The 21,979-nt window shown below is 39.2% G+C and overlaps 1 protein-coding gene across 1 annotated transcript in view; it reads left to right on the top strand.

Moving 5' to 3' along the window:
• SUCLA2 (succinate-CoA ligase ADP-forming beta subunit) overlaps window positions 1-14,545 on the top strand; it is a 44,736-nt gene extending 30,191 nt beyond the window's left edge. The window contains exons 6-11 of the mRNA XM_027557236.1: window positions 26-164; window positions 7,439-7,600; window positions 7,691-7,833; window positions 9,306-9,426; window positions 9,919-10,007; window positions 13,601-14,545. Of these exons, the coding sequence (XP_027413037.1) occupies window positions 26-164; window positions 7,439-7,600; window positions 7,691-7,833; window positions 9,306-9,426; window positions 9,919-10,007; window positions 13,601-13,675 (729 nt within the window). The 3' untranslated portion in view covers window positions 13,676-14,545. The remainder of the gene's footprint in view (window positions 1-25; window positions 165-7,438; window positions 7,601-7,690; window positions 7,834-9,305; window positions 9,427-9,918; window positions 10,008-13,600) is intronic.
• The last annotated feature ends 7,434 nt before the right edge of the window (window positions 14,546-21,979 follow it).

Raw genomic sequence — 21,979 nt, 5'->3', positions numbered from 1 at the left:
TAACAAAGAGACATATTGCTTTCAGCTTGCACAGAAGATGGGATTTCCAGCCAGTATTGTGGATTCTGCAGCAGAAAACATGATCAAGCTTTATGACCTTTTTCTGAAATACGATGCAACCATGGTAGAAATAAATCCAATGGTAGAGGATTCAGATGGAGCTGGTAAAGTATCTTCTTTCATCAGACATTGATTATCTGTTTAGCCCCTATCATATGCTTCACTGAGGAATTGAACTCATAAGGAAGTGAACTCATTGCTATGTAGAAACTTGTTTTATAATGAAAAGAGTGAATGTGAACAAAGAGACACATTAAACGAACACTTTATATATTTACACACAGAGGGATTAAAGCTGTACTGTATGGCAGCTAACAGTCACATGTGGCAGTTAAAATGAATTGAAATGGTATAAGATTAAACTATTTCTCAGTTGCACTAGTTACATTTCAGGTGCTCTGTAGCCCCATGTGGTTAGTGCATTAGCACACACACAGAACAATTTCATTCTTGCAAAAAGTTCTGCTGGGGAGTGTTTTGTTAGAGTATTTAGCACGGTAGTGGATAGTTATAGTTTGGGAAAATTAGCCATTTTAATCTCCCCAGGTTTCAGACTTTAGAGACATGATTGTTTTTGTACAAAGAGTATATTTTGATACTGCTGCTGCTGCTGCTAAGTCACTTCAGTCGTGTCCGACTCTGTGCGACCCCGTAGACAGAAGCCCACCAGGCTCCCCTGTCCCTGGGATTCTCCAGGCAGGAACACTGGAGTGGGTTGCCATTTCCTTCTCCAATGCATGAAAGTGAAAAGTGAAAGTGAAGTTGCTCAGTCGTGTCCGACTCTTAGCGACCCCATGGACTGAAGCCTACCAGGCTCCGCCGTCCATTTTGATACTGGAATCCTTTTAATATTAGGGAAAAAAGATTAGCTTATCACTTTGACAGCTTTCCTTTTATATGTGTTTAAAAGGTAAGTCAGATTTTGAATTATCATCCCTTCCCTGTATAGATATTCTAAAAATATAAGCTGCTTTATTGTAGCCTAAGTTTTTCTTGGTATTTCACATTAATTGCTTCTTTTGCTGTGATTTGTTAGATTTTGTTTCACATTTCTTTGGGCATTTCTAATCTCCTTCAGCATTTGTAGAACTCTTTCACTTTTGTACTTCTAATGAGTTCTGTTATTGTAGAAATCAATTTTTAGGTGGTCATTTATAAAGTAGTGTAAAGACAAAGGAGTAAATTCTCTTGTGATGATAGAGGTAGTTTATAAAACTAAAATTAATTAAATTTTTTAAAGAGTGAGGGCTGAAACACATTGTAAAAGTGAAATTTTAATAATTTGTGTAGGAGAATTGATCTGTATAAAGCTTTCTTTTTTCCTTTTTTTTTTTTTTTAAGGGAGGCAGTTCTTAACCTATTTATTCTTTTAGATTGACATTACTTAACCTGTTGTGGGTCAAGGACAAATTTTAAGAAATGCAGTGAAAATGGTATGAAAGCGAGTAACACTCACCAAGGAATCACCAGTGTTGCCATGGGTGCGTGTGCACATGCACTGTGGAAGTCTAAAGTTGGATGTGGTTTAGAAATCCTCAGCTTCCTTAAAGCCTTTAGTCCTGCGTTTGGTACTTGGATGTCACATTACTAATTCCTATTGCTAGGCAACCTTTAGAATCTTTTTTTCATGTTTCAAAACCAGTCATGCTGGAATTTTATTGGAATTGTATCATCCCTATAAATTGTTGGGGGAAAATTGACATATTTCTAGAAGTCAGGTTTTCCAACTAGAAATACAGTTTTTTTCCATTTATATTTTTTAAAATAAGGCATCTTTTGGAAGATATTTCTTTTTAGATATATTTGTAGAAATATATTTTTTGTTGCTATTTTGAATAGGATTTTTTCTGCCATTGTATTTTCTTACTGTTTATTGCTGCTGTACAGAGACTTTTGATTTTGTTCTTTATTTGTTGATTTTAATTCTGTCATTATATTTGTTTTCCTTAGTCTGAAAAGTATCTCTACTATGTTTCAGCTTGTCTCCCTCCCATGTTTGGGTTTGTTTTCAGTTTCTTCTTTCATAGTACATAGTTTTGAATTTTGACTGTACAAAAGAGACATTTTATGTATACTTTGGTTTCCTACAGTAAAGTTTTTTCTTTTTTTAAAATATTTCCCTCTATAAACAAAAACATAGCAAATACTTTGTGCCAGGCACTGTTGTAAGAGCTTTTCAAATATAAACCCTGTAGTTCATTAGATGTTTATTACAGTTCTGTGAGGGTAGGTCCTATTACTATCCTTACTTTATAGGGTAGGAAACTGAGTTATCAAGAGGTTTAAGTGACTTACCCAGGGACACATGGCTAATGGTAGAGCTGGATTGTGAATCCAGGTAGTCCACTGCAGAACTTGTACTCTTAGATATGACACAGTTGTATGACGGGGATATTTTGGGTAGAGATGAGTCTATCAGCAGTATTGGAGAAGTAAGGGATTAGCTGTTAGGGTAATCTTTTAGTCTGGGACTTCCCTGGTGGCTCAGTGGTAAAGAATCTGCCTACCAATGTGGGAGGATGTGTGTGCTGTGTGCTCAGTCCAATTCTTTGTGACCCCATGGACTGTGTAGCCCCCCATCAGGCTCTCCTGTCCATGGGATTTCCCAGGCAAGAATACTGGAGTGGGTTGCCATTTCCTTCTCCAGGGGATCTTCTTGACCAAGGGATTGAACCCGCATCTCCTGAGTCTTCTGCATTGGCAGGCAGATTTTTTACCATTGAGCCAGGAGGCCAGGTTCAATTCCTGGGTCAGAAAGGTCCCCTGGAGAAGGAAATGGCAATACACTCCAGTATTCTTGCCTGGGAAATTACATGGACAGAGGAGCCTGACAGGCTAAAATCCATGGGGTTGCATGACCTCTCAACTAAACAGCAACAGCAGTCTTTTAGGCTAAGAAGCTTAGTAGTAGTCCAAACAGAAGGCAACAGAGGCAGTGGGAATGGAGAGGAGAAGGGTTTATTTTACAGATGAGTTCAAGCTCAGGCTCTGTCAATGCATCTACATTTCTCATAGTACCTTCTTTTATGTATTTTGAATGGAGGCTTCAGATCAGTGTACTCTGGGTAGTTCTAAACATCTACAAATTGATATGTTTTATTTATGAGGTACATATTGAGTTTTGAAAGTAATATTTAAAAAATAGGAAATATTATCTCCTTTTGTACTGTTACCATATGACAAGATAGTATATACATTTGGGGAAATTATCATCGTATTCCTTAAAATAGTAGTTTAAGGACATTTTGAATGACTAAATTTGGAATTATTTCCTTTGTGCACAGTTCTTTTGGAACATATCTGCTGCACAGAATTGAAGTATACCTGTTAATTTTTACTGGTTTAATTGTTTGAATAATTTTAAGAGGCAAGCTTGTAGACCGTAGACTTACTTTCCTAGTAATGCTCTGAAAACATAGGGTAATATTAAAATATACATATGTATTTGAATAGAATTGCTTAAATAGCTTGTCATACCATTGTTGGGGTTTCTGAGAGATCTTCCAGTGACTACCCGTCTTCCCTGCCTGAGTTCTAATTAAAATGGATCTGACAGCTAAATTACAATTAGACAGACTTAATAAATCTATTCACATATGAGGCTTTAACAGGGCAGTCCTTTCAGGGATAGGCTATGCCTTGGGAATAGCAGTTGGACATGCTTGTTCCCTGTGGGAAGCTTACTCCCAAAAGGAAGAAAGTTTGAGCTAAATTATGCATGTCTGGTTTTACAATGTCTAGATTAACTAGATAGTTAATTTACTTCCCTTCCTCTGGGAAGAAGTAAGTAAAGAGACAGTGAGGACACAGATGTTACACTAAGTGAGCCCTTTGGATGTGAAAGGAAACATCCAGAGTCGGGGATTTGCTCAGCTGCTCCCAAACATTCCACAGTATTTTCTTTACCCACTGAGCTCAGCCATCAAGCCTGTGATCTATCAGGGTGGATGTGGAAGTTTTGAGGGACAGAGATTAGCTATCTGTTTGCATAGTCTTGTTCTGCTTTTGAGGCTGTCATTCTAGTCCTAGCCGTTGTTCCTTTGAATGTTATGGGCACACCGATAGGTAGTTTGAATTTTTACCTCCAGAAATTTCCAAAATGGGTCAGAACAGTATACCAGTGTCAGCCTTTTAAGAAGGTGTTAGGCTTAATTCTGGAAATTTACTCTTTTCTGTTTCTGACTCCAGATTATGTCCAGTCATCTATTGGAGTATCAGAAGTTCATGGGTGAGATTAGATTATATAGCATTAAAATTCTCTGAAATACTTTAATAGTAAACTGCATAAAGACACACCTGAGACATAAAGACACAAATGTGATAAAGTCCAAAGGACCTAGAGAACTGAAGTCCCAAGTCAGATTCTTTTATCTGAGTTAGAAATTCAAAGAAATTAATGTTCTTAGTAATTTCTTAACTATTTTCATTGAACAAGAGGTTGTGAATTCTAGATACAGTTTAAATTCTTTCAGCCAGGGCAGTTTGGATTTTTTTTTTCGTAGGAATATTCTCTGTAGTCTCAGAAGTTGCATTATTTGAATTTCAGATCTCTTATGGGCCTCAATTCTAATGGTGTACAAAAGGTTAATAATACATATAAGTTTATCACAGCTTTGACCCTCTGTTACCAAATTTGGAAAAAAAAAAAAACACCACCACCAAACCCAGGCCATTCCCACTGCCAGGAACAGTGATCTCAGGCACAGTTATTTCTCAGAACCATGTACTTCATTTTATGAAGGGTCATGGCAGAAACTCAGGCTTCCTTGGTGGCTCAGACAATAAAGAATCTGCCTGTAATGTGGAGAGACCTGGGTTCAGTCCCTGGGTTGGGAAGATTCCCTGAAGGAGGGCATGGCAACCCACTCTGGTATTCATGCCTGGAAAATCCACATGGACAAAGGAACCCAGTGGGCTACAGTCCATGGGGTTGCAGAGTGGACATGACTAAGTGACTAAGCACAGCACAGCACGTGGCAGAAACTCAGTGAAAGCTGAATAAAGGAGAGTGGATTGATTTTAGTCTCACCAGGACGCCGGTGATTATTTTACTTGTGGACTTCAAATCAGTTGAGAGAAATCTCTGAGCAGCAAATTAATTTTGGCCTAGTAACGGCACCCCACTCCAGCACTCTTGCCTGGAAAGTCCCATGGACGGAGGAGCCTGGTGGGCTGAAGTCCGTGGGGTCGCTAGAGTCGGACACGACTGAGCGACTTCACTTTCACTTTTCACTTTCATGCATTGGAGAAGGAAATGGCAACCCACTCCAGTGTTCTTGCCTGGAGAATCCCGGGGACGGGGGAGCCTGGTGGGCTGCCGTCTATGGGGTTGCACAGAGTTGGACATGACTCAAGTGACTTAGCAGTCATTTTGGCAATTAATTTGGCATTTGTGATTTATAGGGGTGAAAAACCAAATATGTACATCTCTTAAAAGCTTTCCCTCTTTTGAACACTATGAATTGAGTGTGGGCTCTGTTTACTGGTATTACACACACCCTTGCTTAGTTAGCAGAGTTGTCAGTGGCTGGTTCTACTGACTGTTACAGAGCTCAGGCCTAGGAAATGTGCTTCCTAGGTATTTCACCCCAGGTTGTTTTTATTGGAGAATCACCCTCAACTGAGTGAACCTGTCTTGATCTTGAGTCTGTATGCCTCGGAAGCCTACTAAGGATTGGTTCCTTAGTAATGTAATCCATGTAATCCTCATTTTAAAAAAATACACAGTTGATCATTGAAAAACTTGCATTTGAACTGTGAGGGTCCACTTATATGCAGATTTCTTTTTTCCAGTAACTGTACATCAGTATTACACAGTCTGTAGTTGGTTGAATCTGTGGATGCAAAGCTACAGATATGGAGGGCTGACTATATAAAGTTATATGCAGATTTTTGGGGGGATGTATCTTGAGCACTTTTTGTGTTTACTGAAATATTCTTCTAAAACATTTACTTTAATGTTTATAATCCTGTCATATATAGATATGCCACAATTTATAAATTTGTAAGTGATTATGAAAATACAAGGGATCTGAAGCATTACAGTCTAAGAAACATATATATTATCATTCACCAGTGATTTCATATACTGTACTTTTCAGTTTAGATTTTCAATATGTTTCATTTCATAGTTTTATTATCTGCTGATATTTCTTACCTAGTGCTTTATTACGAACATATTTTCCTTTAAGTCGTTTTAAACATGTTTAAAAAAGCTGTTTCACAGTTCTCTGATAATTTAAAATTTTAGTCATCTTGGGTTTTGTTTCTTTTGACTACTTTTCCTTTTTACCATTTGTTACATTTTCCTGTTTCTTAAGAGATCTAGGAAGTTTTATATGGACATTTTGGGAGGCTGAATTCTGTCTTCCTCTGAAAGAATGGTTGGCTTTTGTTGTTGTTAGTTAACTTGGCTGACTCCAAACTTTGTCTCTTGTTTTGGGCAGCAGCTGAAACTGCTTGGTTCTTTTCACCTCTGTCTGTTTAGGAGTAAGGAGAATGTTGTAGTTAGATTGGAGCAAGGAAGGGATAAAATACTGAAAGATGAAGTCAGAGAATTAGCCTTCGTAAGGACCGTTTTGGTAGAGTGCTGCAGGTAAAAGCCTGATGAGAGTGAATTTAAAAGAGAATGGCAGGAGGAAAACTTGGTACAGTGAGTTAAGCGCAGGTATTGGCAGATAATAAGTATTTCAGGCTTTGTGGGCCATGTATAGTCTCAGTTGCTGCTGTTTTTCTCCTTCATTTACCCTTTCTTTTTTCTTCTTGATAACTATTTATTCATAAAAATGTAAAACCCTTTGTTAGCCCACGGGCCATAGTTTGCTGACCCCAGGTTTAAACAGATAACTTTTTCTGTGAATGGTGCTGTATAGGAAGAGGAGAGTAAGCGAGGAGGTAGCGGGTAAAAGAGTTTCTTCTTTCTTTTTATTAGGTGGGGGAAAGGATAGCTTTTTTTGCAAGCCAGTTTAATTTAGCCCATGGAAAAATGGAGTGGAATTTATGGTGCTGGAAAAGCAGAATTGCTGTGACAATGCCCTTGAGTTGGGACCCAGAACCCAAGCAATGGAATTAGCTAAGAGCATGGACTGTTTTTTCTTGGTAATTAAAAAGAACATTAAATGCGCTTCTGAGGTTTTTCTTTCTTCTTTATCTGTTGCTTAGGACAGATGTAGAAGCAGTAACTTTAATGGGACAGTTTTAAATTCTCACATATTCTTATTCAGGAGATAGTTTGAATCAGTTGTGAACATGAGTTGAAATACTTTCAGTAAGTAACCAAATGTGTTTTTCCCCTAAAGTAAAAAAACATTTGATTATTGTATAGTTTTTTTTTTGGTCTATCTTGAAATTAAAATCGCTTTCTTTTTTTCCTTTAAAGTGCTGTGTATGGATGCAAAGATCAATTTTGATTCTAATTCAGCTTATCGTCAGAAGAAAATCTTTGACCTGCAGGACTGGACCCAGGAAGATGAAAGGGACAAAGATGCAGCTAAGGCAGATCTCAACTACATTGGCCTTGACGGAAATATCGGCTGTCTAGGTACCACGTGTTCTTGTGTTAGAGTTGGATTGGTTAATCTTATTTTCTTTATGTTTGTCGCTTACACAAATCATTTTCCTCTCTTGATAGTGAATGGTGCTGGTTTGGCTATGGCTACAATGGATATAATAAAACTCCATGGAGGGACTCCAGCCAACTTTCTTGATGTTGGTGGTGGTGCCACAGTCCATCAAGTAACAGAAGCGTTTAAACTTATCACTTCAGATAAAAAGGTAAGGGCAGAACCTATGTTTTAGATTTGAATGGTAAGAAGTAACTTGATTAATTAGTAGAGTACATAGTTTTACTTGTTGAGCATACATAGGTCATTAATAAATATTTGTTATTGATGGTGCTCTGTATTTTTTCTTGGTGTTAGATTCTAGAATTGTTTAATACAATTTTTTATTTTATTGCTCTTCCCCTTTGAGTCTGTGGACTTATTTTCCATATTCAACTTTATAAAAAGCATTAAACTAAAATGAGATACAAAATATGCTTTGTTTCTTTTGTTTTATAATTATTCTTTTTAAAATAAATTTTATTGGAACTATATTCCTATAGTTTCCTTTGGCAAAAACTCTAAAAGCAGAGCATTATTTAATTACCTAACTGTTGACTACTTGTCTGAGCCACCAGGGAATCCCAATAATATGAACTAGAGTTCATATTCTATTTCTAAGCATGGCTTTTTAGGCCTGTGTGCAAGAATGGAGAAAAGCATGTGAAAAGTTCCTGTGCTGGGGCGCTGGAGTTAGAAGCAGGCCAGGAGCCGGGGGTGACAATGTGGATAGCATTGAAGTAGCTGTATACATATGTCCCTTTGTATTGGACACTGGGCTTGGATTTTGGAACACATGGTTTTTTCCTTCAAGGCCTTTTATAGTGTGTTGAGGCTAATGAATGTAGTGCTATAGAAGAACAGAAGACAGGGCTGATAAACTGGGAGAATCAGCATGGCCTGACTGTGATGATGAGAGAATGCTGACCCAAATAAGCCCTGAGGTTTGGATGTGGCATGTATTCAGGAGTGGTCACACTTGTTGAGTGCTTTGGGGGACCTTGTGTTTGTGGAAAGTGGTAGAGTTGATGGGGAAGAATGAAGAAACGATAGTAAGGACTAAGCTGGAGATCTTGCATATAACGTTGTCTTACCACATGGCCTGGGGTAATGGCTCTGCTTAATAGGAAGCAAGTAAACAGAATCGGGAGGGAGGTCTTGTTAATATGGAACAGGAGAGAAAAAACTATGAACTAGGTGTTGAAATTACCCAACGAGGGGAAGGAAATTTTGGTGGGTGGTGGACTGCCAGACTTCAGTGGTGAGAGCTGCATGCAGAGTATGGCTGTTTGGTCTGAAAATGTTTCTGTGGGGTTAACTTCTATAAGGCACAGGTAGGGCTTCCCCAGTGGCTCAGTGGTAGAGAATCTGCCTGTGATGCAGAAGACACAGGAGACACAGGTTCAGTCTCTGGGTGGAGAAGATGCCCTGGAGGAGGGCACGGCTGCCCACTCCGGTATTCCTGTTAGGAGAATCCCACGGACGGAGGATCTGGTGGGCTGTCGTCCTAGGGTTGCAGAGAGTCAGACACCAGTGAAGTGACTGAGCACACACACAAGGCCCAGATACGAGTGTGCTCCTGAGAAGGAAGGAAAAAGAGTCATTCCTTTAAAATTTTAATCTCCCAAAACATTTTATTGACAGGTACTATCTATTTTGGTCAACATTTTTGGAGGAATCATGCGGTGTGACGTTATTGCCCAGGGTATAGTCATGGCAGTAAAGGATTTGGAAATTAAAATACCTATTGTGGTACGGTTACAAGGTGAGTGTAAAAGGTATCTTGTAATTGTTTGACTAACTCTAAAAGTTAAAAGTTCATAATTAAACTTTTATTTAAACTTTTAAAAGATCATTATTAAAAGTTCATAATTCCAAGGGGTTTATTTAAATTTAGTTTTAAATAGCTATATTTTTAAAATGAGAGTGTATAATAGAGAATTTTTTAAATGTGAGTTAAACAAAATCTTAACATTGGGACAAAATTGTTGATAGTTTTGTTTGGTATAAGTTGATACATTATTTGGTATGTTTTGTCTTGAATTCTGACTTGTCTGAATTACCATTAATGTGATAAGGTAAAGTATTTTACAAGATGGCTCCAGGTTTTTACAATATTTTCTTTGGTTTAGAAGCATTTGTATTAAATGACAGAAGTTGGTTGAAATTTTATATTTGTGGTATATTGTGACAAACATTTTAAATGATATTGTGTATGTATTTAAAGCACCTTTATATTTGCATAAATCATTTCCAGGTACACGAGTTGATGATGCTAAGGCACTGATAGCGGACAGTGGACTTAAAATCCTTGCTTGTGATGACTTGGATGAAGCTGCTAAAATGGTAAACGGGTTATGTTGATCGAAGGAAAAATTTGCAGTGTCTGAAAGTTTATAGGCACTTAGATTCTAAAGTGAACAGCTAATACTGCTAATAATTAGTGTTTCACTTAAATACTAGGAGTATTGAATCCCATATACCTATCATATCCCATATCCCAACATCCTAAACAGTTACCAACTCATGCCCAACCTTGTCTCATCTAATTTTTACCTACTTCCTTCCATTGCCCATGATTATTTGGAAGCAAATCCCAGACACTATATCATTTCATACATACCATCATGTACCTATAAAAGATAAAAGTATTGATGATATAAAGGAATTATTGTTATTTCAGATGGGATAGTGGTATTATGTTTATATTTTATGAAAAAAAATCGAGTCAGTGTTGGAACATCTCTGATTTTCTTAAATATATTTTGCCTATAATCTTTGTTAGATTTAGGATCAAAATAAATCTATGCTTGCAATTGGTTAATATATCACTAAATTTCTCCTTATAGATTCCCCCTTGCCCATCCCCCACCCCCCTTTTTAAGTTCATTTGTTGAAAACAAAACAGGCTGATGGGCTAGTAGTGTCTCCTGTAGTCTGGATTTTAATGATTTTATAGATAATGATTTTATCTATGGGGTGTCATTTAACAGTTTATTGACCAGAGGTGTGTTAATACATTGTTACCTGAGCACTATTCTGGAATGTTTCACTATTATAATGTTTCACTATACTGGAATGTTTCAGTATTAACTTACATAACATATTGCTGGTCACAGGCGTTAGTTTCTGCAAAAAATCCCCTGGTCAGTAATGCGTTAACATGTTCCTTTGCTCCTATACTTCCTGTAAACTGGTAATTCAATGTATAGACTTGAGGGATAGTAGGAGTCTGGCTAGTTCAGTAATTAGATGTGAGGTGAGGTGAAGGGAATGAATAGGTTAGAACTTTTCTCTGAAAATATGCTTGTTTGCAGTGAGAGCCTGAATTAGGAAAAGCTTTTTGGACATAGAAAGGATAAGAGTCACTAGGAGCTTGATCAAATAGACCGTGAAAGATAAAAGTGAACAGTTGATTTAAGTTGTATCTGTAGTGTTTTTCTAGTGAATAAGAGGTTATGGAAGTCATGACAGTATTAATAATATGGTGATAATATTAGCAATTGCTACCATTTATAATTTATTATGCATGTAATGCTAAGCCTTTTTTTCCCCTTCCACTATTACCTGACTTAATATAAGTTTGGTGATATAATATCCACTTTTATAGATGAAGAAACAAAAGCTCGATACATTAATCTTATTCAGGATCACATGTTGTAAACATCAGAGTGGGACCTGAACTCAAGGTGTCTAACTTTAAAACTTTCTCTTAAGTATTCTGCTGGAGAGGAGAGAAGCTAAATTTGTTGTTTGGTTTTAGATATGTTTAATTTGTATATTTTATATGGTACCAGCTGAATATTCTCAGATAGATTTATAGAGAGAACATTGGAATTCAGGTTGATAATTGTTAACTTACTGACAGAAAGTAAAATAGTAACTTCTAGATTCAAGCCCCTATCCCAACATTCTAGGATTATATACATATTTTTAAAATCAGCTCTTATTTATTTATTTATGGCCATGCTATGTGGCTTGCAAGATCTTAGTTCTCTGACCAGGGATTGAACTTGGGCCCTGGCAGTGAAAACTATAAGTCCTAACCACTGGACCACCAGGGAATTCCCCAGACTTTTATTTAGATGTGCTTTGCGTTGTGTAGTATCCAGCCAAGACAGTCACTATTTCTGTCGTCAAAGATAGTTAAGGGCTGCTGTTGCTGCTAAGTCACTTCAGTCGTTTCCGACTCTGTGCGACCCCAGAGACGGCAGCCACCAGGCTCCCCCGTCCCTGGGATCCTCCAGGCAAGAACACTGGAGTGGGGTGCCATTTCCTTCTCCAATGCATGAAAGTGAAAAGTGAAAGTGAAGTCGCTCAGTCGTGTCTGACTCTTCGTGACCCCATGGGCTGCAGCCCACCAGGCTCCTCTGCCCATGGGGTTTTCCAGGCAAGAGTACTGGAGTGGGGTGCCATTGCCTTCTCTGATAGTTAAGGGCAGCAGATGTAAATAGACATTTCTCCAAAGAAAACATACAGATTGATGGCTACCATGCACATGAAAAAATGCTCAACATCACTAATTATTAGAGAAATGCAAAACTACAATGAGGTATTACCTCACACCAGTCAGAATGGCCATCACTAAAATGTCTATAAATAACAAATGATGAAGAAGGTGTGGAGAGAAGGGAAATGTACTACCGTTTTTTGGTGGGAATGTAAATTGGTGAAATCACTATGGAAAACAGTATGGAGGTTCCTCAAAAAACTAAAAATAGAACTACCATATGATTCAGCAGTCCTACTCTTGGATATATCTGCAGAAAACTGTAATTGGAAAAGATAAATGCACCTCTGTATTCATAGAGCGAATTTACAATAGCCAAGACATGGAAGCAACCTAAATGTCCATCAACACACAAATGGATAAAGACGATGCATATATATATGTATGTATGTATACACACACACACACATTCAATTGAATACTACTCAGCCATAAAAAAGAATGAAATAATGCCATTTGTAGCAACATGGATGGACCTAGAGGTCATCATACTAAGTGACGTAAGTCAGAGAAAGACAAATACCATATGATACCACTTACATGTGGAGTTTAAAATATGTCACGAATGAACTTACTTACAAAAGAGAAACTGACATAGACATAGGAAACAAGCGTAGGGTTACCGAAGGTGAAAGGGAGGGGGAGGGGAATAAATTAAGAGTTTGGGATTAACATATATCCACTATTATATATAAAATAGATAATCAGCAAGGACCTGCTGTATAGCACAGGGAACTATAGTCAATATCTATAAGGGAAAAGAATCTGGAAAAGAATCTATATATGAATAACTGAATCACTTTGCTGTGTACCTGAAACTAGCACAACATTGTAAATCAACTAAAATTCAATTTTAAAAGAGGAAAAAATAAAGATAGATATAAATAGGGCAATGAAAAAGAGGTATATACATATATCAGACATGTATCCATTTAATACCTTCTGATTTTATATATATGAATAAAATGTAGTGTGGGTTATAATATGCAGGTTATGAAGTGTTAGATTTGACTGTCCTTCTAGGAGTGGCAAGGGCTTCCCATGTGGCACTAGTGGTAAAGAACCCTCCTGTCAGCGCAGGAGAGGTAAGAGATGTGGGATCGATCCCTGGGTTGGGAAGATCCCCTGGAGGAGAGCACAGCAACCCACTCCAGTATTCTTGCTTGGAGAATCCCACAGATAGGGGAGCCTGGCAGGCTGCAGTCCATAGGGTCGCAAACCATTGGACACGACTGAAACAACCTAGCATGGATGCATGCCAGAGTGGCAAATGCTTCTGAGACTGTGAAGTGGTTTATACCAATGTCAGAATAGCCCAGATGTTTTAAATGAAAAGGATTGAAGATGCAGTTAATTTCGCATTGACCAATTGTTCTGATTCTATGTTTTGGTGAAAATAGAGACAAAGATTGTTTTCTTTTCCTTTCAGGTTGTAAAGCTCTCTGAGATAGTGACCTTAGCCAAGCAAGCCCAGGTGGATGTGAAATTTCAGTTGCCAATCTGATCTGAGAATCCAGTGGTCAACTGAGGATGTTAAATGTGTTATAATTGTTAAAAATACTGTGTTCTGTATTACTATTGTTCCTTTTCTCTTCAGCGTGTGAAGCTTTGTAATTACCACCTGGGCATAAAAACTAAAAGCGTTTGGTCCGCGTTTATTTCTATTCAAAAGGGGCTGTTTGTATAAAGAATGTGTAAGGCAGTTATCTAGTTTGTTCTGTTGCAGCTTTCTTTTTCACTTTTACAGAATATGCCCATTTATTATTGCAGTATGCCAGTTTATTATTGTTGGGTACAGCATTCTTCATTGATAAAGAGTCTTATGAATAAAATAAATATGAAGATAAAACTTTATTCTTTAGTGTTAGAAATGTATTATATCTAATAAACTAGTTTCATCAGTAGAACAATGTATTAAAACAATGTTTTATATAAGAAGTGTTTATCTTCAGCACCAAATACTTAACTAAGTATATCAGTCGCTATTTATAAGCAGATCTTTCAAACACTCCCCAGAATATTCTTTTATGTATTTCAGTGAAGTAACTTATGAATTATTTGAACATTGTTTTAATCATTACAAAACTCTTGATAACTGCTAGTCCTCATGATGATCCTGTGTTATTGAGAACCTGGAAGTTTGTATCAAGTAAAGGTATATTTACTAAGGACTTGGCAGACAAAATTAACAATGTCAATTTAAATTAATAAAGATCTCCCAATGTGATTTGGATTAATTTTTTTTTCCTTTTTAAGTAAACACAGTAAAAAGTGCTATGTTTATCATTGCACTAAATACCTCTGAGGAACTGACTTGTAGATTGTGTACTAGGAATGATACTTGCATATAATAAAGCAGTCTAAAGATACTTCACTTGAATTCCACTGTTTATGTGTGTGCCATCTGGTGCTCTTCTCCAGAAAAGCCTACGCTGTCCTTGGTGTCCCAGTTCATACATGTGTGTGTGTGTGTGTAGATGTCCATCTTCATTGCATAGGACAGTTGATAATTTAACTATTAACAGGTTAAGTACCATGGGAGGAAATATCAGCCAAGGAGTAGACTCTGTATGTAAACATACTGGTGAATTTGAGAACTTCTACCTATTTCTTGAAATGTGATCACACACACATGAGAGGCAGCATAGCACAATAAGGGAGCACAGAATTTGAAAGTAGACTATCTGGTTTGAATCTTGCTTCCACTACTTACTAGCTATATAAGCTGGTCAAGTTTCTAAATTTCAGTGTACCTCAATTTCCTTAGCCCCTTTCTCATCCTCGCTAGAATTACTTAGTGGGGAGAGGGAGATAGAGGCAAAGAGAGGAAGGGGGGCAGTTATAGGGAGAACATGAAACATACATATGTTCAAACCACCTATATCATATGGTCTGTCTTCCCAGCCGTACATTAAAAGACTAAATCAGAGCCATTGAACCATTTAGAATTGTGATAGTTATAATTAAAAGTCCAAAGCCTTTAGCTTTTAATTAAAAAAAGAAATCATTCCAAAAAACGCCAGCCAGTGATTAGCTCAGAAAATACTGACATTTGTTTTGGTTGGGTCTAGTCAGGAATTAAAGACTGCTTGGTATGTTAGAGAGGATGTAATACAGGCTCCTGGTAATACTAGTTTTTTCTTATCTATTCTTGCATAATAGATTATCCCCAAACTAGTGATTTTCAAATAACAAAATTTTAACCTCACAGTTTGTATGTGTCAGAAATTTGGAAGTAGTTTATCTGGGTGGTGGTCCTGGTGATGCACTTCCTTGCAGGTTTGAGGACTGCTTCCACGATGGCCCCCGCTCATGGCCGTTGGCCTCCATTTCTCCCCGTGTCGGCCTGTCCTCGGGGCTGCTTGACTGTCCTTGTGACAGGGCAGCTGGCCGCCTCCGGAGCGTGTGATCCAAGGGAACTAGAAGGAAGTCGCCCTGCCTTTTGTGTTCTAACCTCAGATATTTGTGTTCTCATCTCATTGTCCCTTCTGTGACACACCATTAGAAATGAATCAGTAAGTCCAGAGATTTCCCTGGTGGTCAATGACTAAGACTCTGAGCTTCCAACACAGGGGCTCCAGGTTCCATCCCCGGTTAGGGAACTAGATCCCACACGTCACAACTAAGTTCTCATGCCACACGCAACTAAAGATCTCGCATGTCGCAACAAAGATTAACAGATTCCGGGTGCTGCAACCAAGACCCAGCACAGCTAAATAAATAAATATATATATTTTTTAAAAGACCTTAAGAAAAAAAGAATCACTAAGTTCAGTCTACAAGAAGGGAATTCATCTCCATTCTTGAAGAGGGAAATATCAAGGAGTTTGTTGACATATTTTAAATCACAATGTGTGCTGGGTACTGAAAGCAAACCGTGGATGCTGAGTTCAGAGATCCATAGCTGCTCAGACTGAGATGTAATGAGCATCTAGGATCTTTCTTTTTTTTTTTTTTTTGACAGGTAAGAAGTGGATTTATTCAGAGAGAAGCACATTCTACAGACAGTGTGGGCCATCACAGAAGGTGAGTGCGGCCAGCATCTAGGATCTTGGAAGAGTTCTGAGGCTTGGACCACTGAGAGGAGAGTGCCTTGGCTGCTAATGTTCAAACCCTGCTTGAATGGTGGACACTGATAGTATCAGTTACAGCTGAGAAGTCAGGTAACCGGACAAAAACTAGTGGAATTGAAGCGGCAGGCTATAACTAATCTTGGTAAGAATGATTATAATGTAATGGTGGGGAAAGAAGTCAGTTCTGTGGAGAAGAGAGAGTGGAGATAACTGACTGGTGTCTACTTATACACCCTCCTTCCTCATCCCCCAAGCACACATACAGGCACACCTTGGAGATAATGTGGGTTTGGTTCTAGAATACTGCAATAAAGCCAATATCTAATAAAGGGAGTCATACTAATTTTTTGTTTTCCCAAGATATGCTGTGGTTTTATGTGTGCAGTAGCATTATGTCTAAAAACCAATGTACATACCTTCATTTAAGAAACTTTTACTGCAGGGACTTCCCTGGTGGTCCAGTGGTTAATACTTCACCTTCCATTTCAGGGGGTGTGGGTTTGATCTGAAACTCCAATACTTTGGCCACCTGATGCGAAGAGCTGACTCATTTGAAAAGACCCTGATGCTGGGAAAGATTGAGGGCAGGAGGAGAAGGGGAGGACAGAGGATGAGATGGCTGGATGGCATCGCTGACTCAATGGACATGGGTTTGGGTGGACTCCGGGAGTTGGTGATGGATAGGGAGGCCTGGTGTGCTGTGGTTCATGGGGTTGCAAAGAGTCGGATACGACTGAGCGACTGAACTGAACTGGGGAGCTAAGATCCCACATGCCTCATGGCCAAAAAACCAAAACATGAAACAGAAGCAATATTGTAACAAATTTAATAAAGACTTTAAAAAGGGTCCACATCAAAAAATTAATAAAAACAACAAATTTTTATTGCTAAAAAATACAGACCATTATCTGAGCCCTCCATGAGTCATATTAGTGACTTCAAAGATCACTGATCACAGATCATTAAGACAGATGTAATAAAAATGAAAGAGTTTGATATATTGCAAGAATTCCGTAATGTGACACAGAGATGCTAAGGGAGCGAATGCTGTTGGAAAAATGGCACCCATAGGCACGGGTTCCACAAACCTTAAACTTGTAAAACTCACGGACTCTGTGAAACACAATGAAGTCAAGTATAGTTAAGTGCGATGCACCTGTGACACTCATCAATGTTCTCTACTCAGTCTTGAGGCTTCCTTCCCTACAGCCCTACTTGCTTCATGTGGAAAGAAAACCTACCTTAATATTTGAATTCTTTTAAGTTACAATTATATGGATCTAAAAGTTGGCTTAAAGCTCAACATTCAGAAAACGAAGATCATGGCATCTGGTCCCATCACTTTATGGGAAATAGATGGGGGAACAGTGGAAACAGTGTCAGACTATTTTTTTGGGCTCCAAAGTCACTGCAGATGGTGATTGCAGCCATGAAATTAAAAGACGCTTATTCTTTGGAAGGAAAGTTATGACCAACCTAGATAGCATATTCAAAAGCAGAGACATTACATTGCCTACAAAGGTCCGTCTAGTCCAGGCTATGGTTTTTCCAATGGTTATGTATGGATGTGAGAGTTGGACTGTGAAGAAAGAAATCTGAGCGCCGAAGAATTGATGCTTTTGAACTGTGGTGTTGGAGAAGACTCTTGAGAGTCCCTTGGACTGCAAGGAGATCCAACCAGTCCATTCTCAAGGAGATCAGCCCTGGGTGTTCTTTCGAAGGAATGATGCTAAAGCTTCAGTGCTTTGGCCACCTCATGTGAAGAGTTGACTCATTGGAAAAGACTCTGATGCTGGGAGGGATTGGGAGCAGGAGGAGAAGGGGACGACAGAGGATGAGATGGCTGGATGGCATCTCCAACTCGATGGACGTGAGTTTGAGTGAACTCCAGGAGATGCTGATGGAGAGGGAGGCCTGGTGTGCTGCAATTCATGGGGTCGCAAAGAGTTGGACACGACTGAGTGACTGAACTGAACTGAACTGAACCATATAAACTTCTCCAGTTTCTCCATAGAATATAGCCAATTTTGATTATATCAACTTTATAGCTATAGAATCTAGAGCAGTAAGCTTGATAGATACTGGTGCTTTGTAGCAGATGGGATTTAAAAAACCCACACATGCTAAGGGAGAAAACAAGCAAAAATCAAAAAGAGAAGCGACATTCACAACTCCAGCAGGACATTGAAGCTATTCACATTTTAGTGAGCTGTTTAGTGAGTCCTTTGCCTGGCTGAGAATTCTATTTAAAGAAAAGTTAAAAATCATGGGCGTAAATGTTAGTCGGCTATGGGTCAGGTGTGCCGGGCTGTAATTAGAATCATGCTCTTTGGTCATGTTGAAACGTAAAGGGTGAGAAAAGACCTTTGGAAAAATCAATTTTCAGATGTATGTAATTTATCGTGTGGTGATAACCTGAAATGAGATTTAGAGGTTTGCAATATAAAATGAGGAAAGATGAAAGGTTGGGAAATCAATTTTTGTTTCATGTTTGATTTAAAACGAAGTGGTGAATGTGAAGGGATAAAATAATAATGATGTAAAAGTTGGCATCTAAGTGACAGCCTGGAGAGGAGAGAACTAGGCAGTGAAGGCTTGTCTGCAGTGATGCAGGAGAGAACGAGATAAAGCCGAGTGTCCTTGAGCACCAGGATTTGCCTTACTGTCTGAATGTTCTTGGAATTGAGGTTGTGGCCGTCTTTGTTCTCCTTTTCAAACAGCCGACTCTGACAGCATCTTTTTCTGCTCTGAAGACTTTGAAGGGCTTTCTTACAGCTTTGCCTCGTAAGGAGGTAAGATCATGGACAACTCTTTGTTTCTTCACACATAACCAGCTTCTTTCCATTTTTCACTTGTTTCAATCGTGTGTGTACATTGCTGTATTCCTGCGTCCTGCGTCCCCTTCAGGTAGTCAAGGGGAGACACCCCCATTTGCCTTCCTTCACTTGACGATTCCACTGATGGTGCAGCGGCAGCAAACTGCTCAGTAAGCAGCCATCTTGGAGACACAGGACTGTTAGGGTCCAGCTTGTCAGGATCTGGTCAGTCAGCTTCCTGGAGGAGTTCCATGTGTCCTCCACAGTCACCTCCATTGTCTGTCATTCCTTCATTATACTTTATTCCTTTCATTTTAGCCTTTTGGTTCTCTGCTTCAAGAACAAATATGTGAGGTCTCCTGGACTTCACCTTGCCCTGTCTGTGGTCAGCAGAACAATAGCCCCTCGTAGAAGCCCACATCCTAATCCCTCTAACTGTGCCTGTGTCACATTACAAAGGGACTTTGCAGATGAGATTAAGGCTGTGGCTTTTAAAAGAGGAAGATTATCCAGGATTATCCCTGTGGGCCTCTTTTAGTCCATTTAGGCTTCTATAGTGAAATGCCATGGGCTACGTGGCTTATAAACAACAGAAAAGTGTTTCTCACAGCTCTAGAAGCTGGGAAGTCTAAGATCAAGGCACCAGTAGATTCAGTGTCTGGTGAGAGCCTGTTTCCTGGTTCTTAGTTGATACCTTCTCCCCATGTCCTCACATGTTGGAAGGGGTGAGGGAGCTCTGTGGGGTTCCTTTTATAAGAGCACTAATCCTTTAGTTCCTAGGGGCTCTCCACTGAAGACCTGAGCACCTCCTAAAGACCTAAGGACCTAGGAGCACTTCCTAAGACTATCACATTGGGCATTAAGTTTCAGTATATGAATTTTGGGGGGCACAGATACTTGATCCGTAGCAAGGCCCAGTCACTCAAGCCCTTAAAAGCAGAGAACGGCCTCCAACTGGAAGCAAGAGAGATGCATTCAAAGGGGAAGCTGAGAATTCCAGACATGAGAAGAATTCAGGGCACAAGGACTGGAGAGGAGCCTTTAACTGAAGATGGTCCTCAGCTGACAGACCGTGAGGAAAGGGCTCAGTCCACAGCAAAAGGAATTGGATTTTGCTAACAGTTGGATGCATTCCTAATGAAAGTGTACGTAGCTGGCTGACACCTTAATTTCAGTTTTGTGAGACTGAGCAGAGAAACCAGAAAAGCCCACTGGGACTTTTGACCCATAGACCTGGGAGATAATAAATTTGTGTTGTTTTAAGCTGCTAAAATTGGTGGTCATTTGTTATGGCAGCAATGGGAAATTTATATGCTAATATATTCAGACTGCTGGAAATGAGTTTCACCCCTTAAACTGAGGTGAAGGAGCTTTTTTTAAAAATTAGAAATTTATACCTTTTTAATCTATCACGGACTGATTCTTTTATAGCACACTATTAATAATAAAAACTATTACTAAAGAAATAAAATTTTAAAAAGCATGCAAAGTATGAGCCCTGAATCTTTTACTTATTTTTGACTCAACAGCATAAAATTGCTCTTTCAAATTGCTATAAGGGTTTCTAAATGCTTACCCTAAAATATCTGCTTCTGCCTTTGAGGTTTGTGAACTGTTCATGGATCAGCATTAGTCCACACAGATCACAATTTCAGTAGGACTGAGAGAAGCTCCGTCACATCCAGTTTGTGAGAATGTAAACACACGAATTGGAAGTAGGATGTAAGCAAACATCTAGGGTTGAAAGGCTTAACTGAATAGTTTCTAGTGAACATTGTGATATAGCTTTGTAAATCTCTGAAGCAATTGCAATTCATCAAAAAAGCCACATGACTTCTTTATGCCCTAGAATCTAGTTGACTTTTATGTAGAAATTTATCTGTTTAGCGAATTAGAGGGGAATGCAATGAAAGGGCCAGGAGTACCCTGAGTTTCATGATGCTAACTGAGCCCTGACATTATCAACATTTTAGTAGGAGTTACCTGACCACCATTTGAGATCTTGCGTGTGCAGGCAGCATGCTCCAGGTTGATGGGGTGGACGTTTCATACGAAGGAAACTGGAGACAAACCTTGAATATTGCATGATTATTTCTCTGATGAATTCCAAAAGCAGGAAGCATCCTTTCATTCTGTTTTTGATATTATGTGCTTGATGAAACTGAGAGAGTCATTTCCTAGGCAGGTTGATAGGAAGTCTAGGGGTCCCCAAGGAGAGAGGGGTCTGGAATTCTTAAACAGCCTGAGAAAAATGCCCAGAGGGGCCCAGGTGAAAAGGGATGGGCTTGCTACTACTGTAGAAAGGAGGGGCACCTCAGGCGTGATTGCTCTCAGGCATCTAAGCCGCCCCAGGCTCCATGTCTGGTCTGCAAAGGACCACACTGGAAGAGAGACTGCCCCCAGAGGCATAGGTCTCCCGGGTTGGACTCTCAAGACAATCAGGACTGAAGGTGCCCGGGGGTCCCCACACAAGCTCCCATCCTAATTACACCTGAGGAACCCCGGGTATTAATAGTTTTTGGGGGCCAATCCGTCGATTTCCTTTTAGATACTGGGGCAACTTATTCTGTGCTTACTGAAGCCCCTGGCCCACTTTCTTCCCGATCCGCTTCCGTAATGGGACTGTCTGGACGAGCCAAAAGGTATTATTTCAGTTATTCTTTATCTTGCAACTGGGATTCTGTGCTGTTTTCACACGAGTTTCTGATCGTGCCAGAATCTCCCTCACCCCTTTTGGGAAGGGATATACTGAGCAAGGTCCATGCCTCTGTTTTCATGAATATGGAGCCCTCCCTTTCTCTCCCTTTAGTTGAACAAAATGTAAATCCTAGAGTATGGGCTGATGGAAAATCTGTGGGTCGAGCACAAAATGCTATTCCTGTAGTTGTTAAGCTCAGAGACCCACACGTATTTCCACAT

Source organism: Bos indicus x Bos taurus, chromosome 12 (genome assembly GCF_003369695.1).
Source record: "Bos indicus x Bos taurus breed Angus x Brahman F1 hybrid chromosome 12, Bos_hybrid_MaternalHap_v2.0, whole genome shotgun sequence".
In the NCBI taxonomy this organism is placed as follows: Eukaryota; Metazoa; Chordata; class Mammalia; order Artiodactyla; family Bovidae; genus Bos; species Bos indicus x Bos taurus.
The sequence above is the reverse complement of the archived record's forward strand: the minus strand, read 5'-3'. Positions and strand labels throughout refer to the sequence as shown.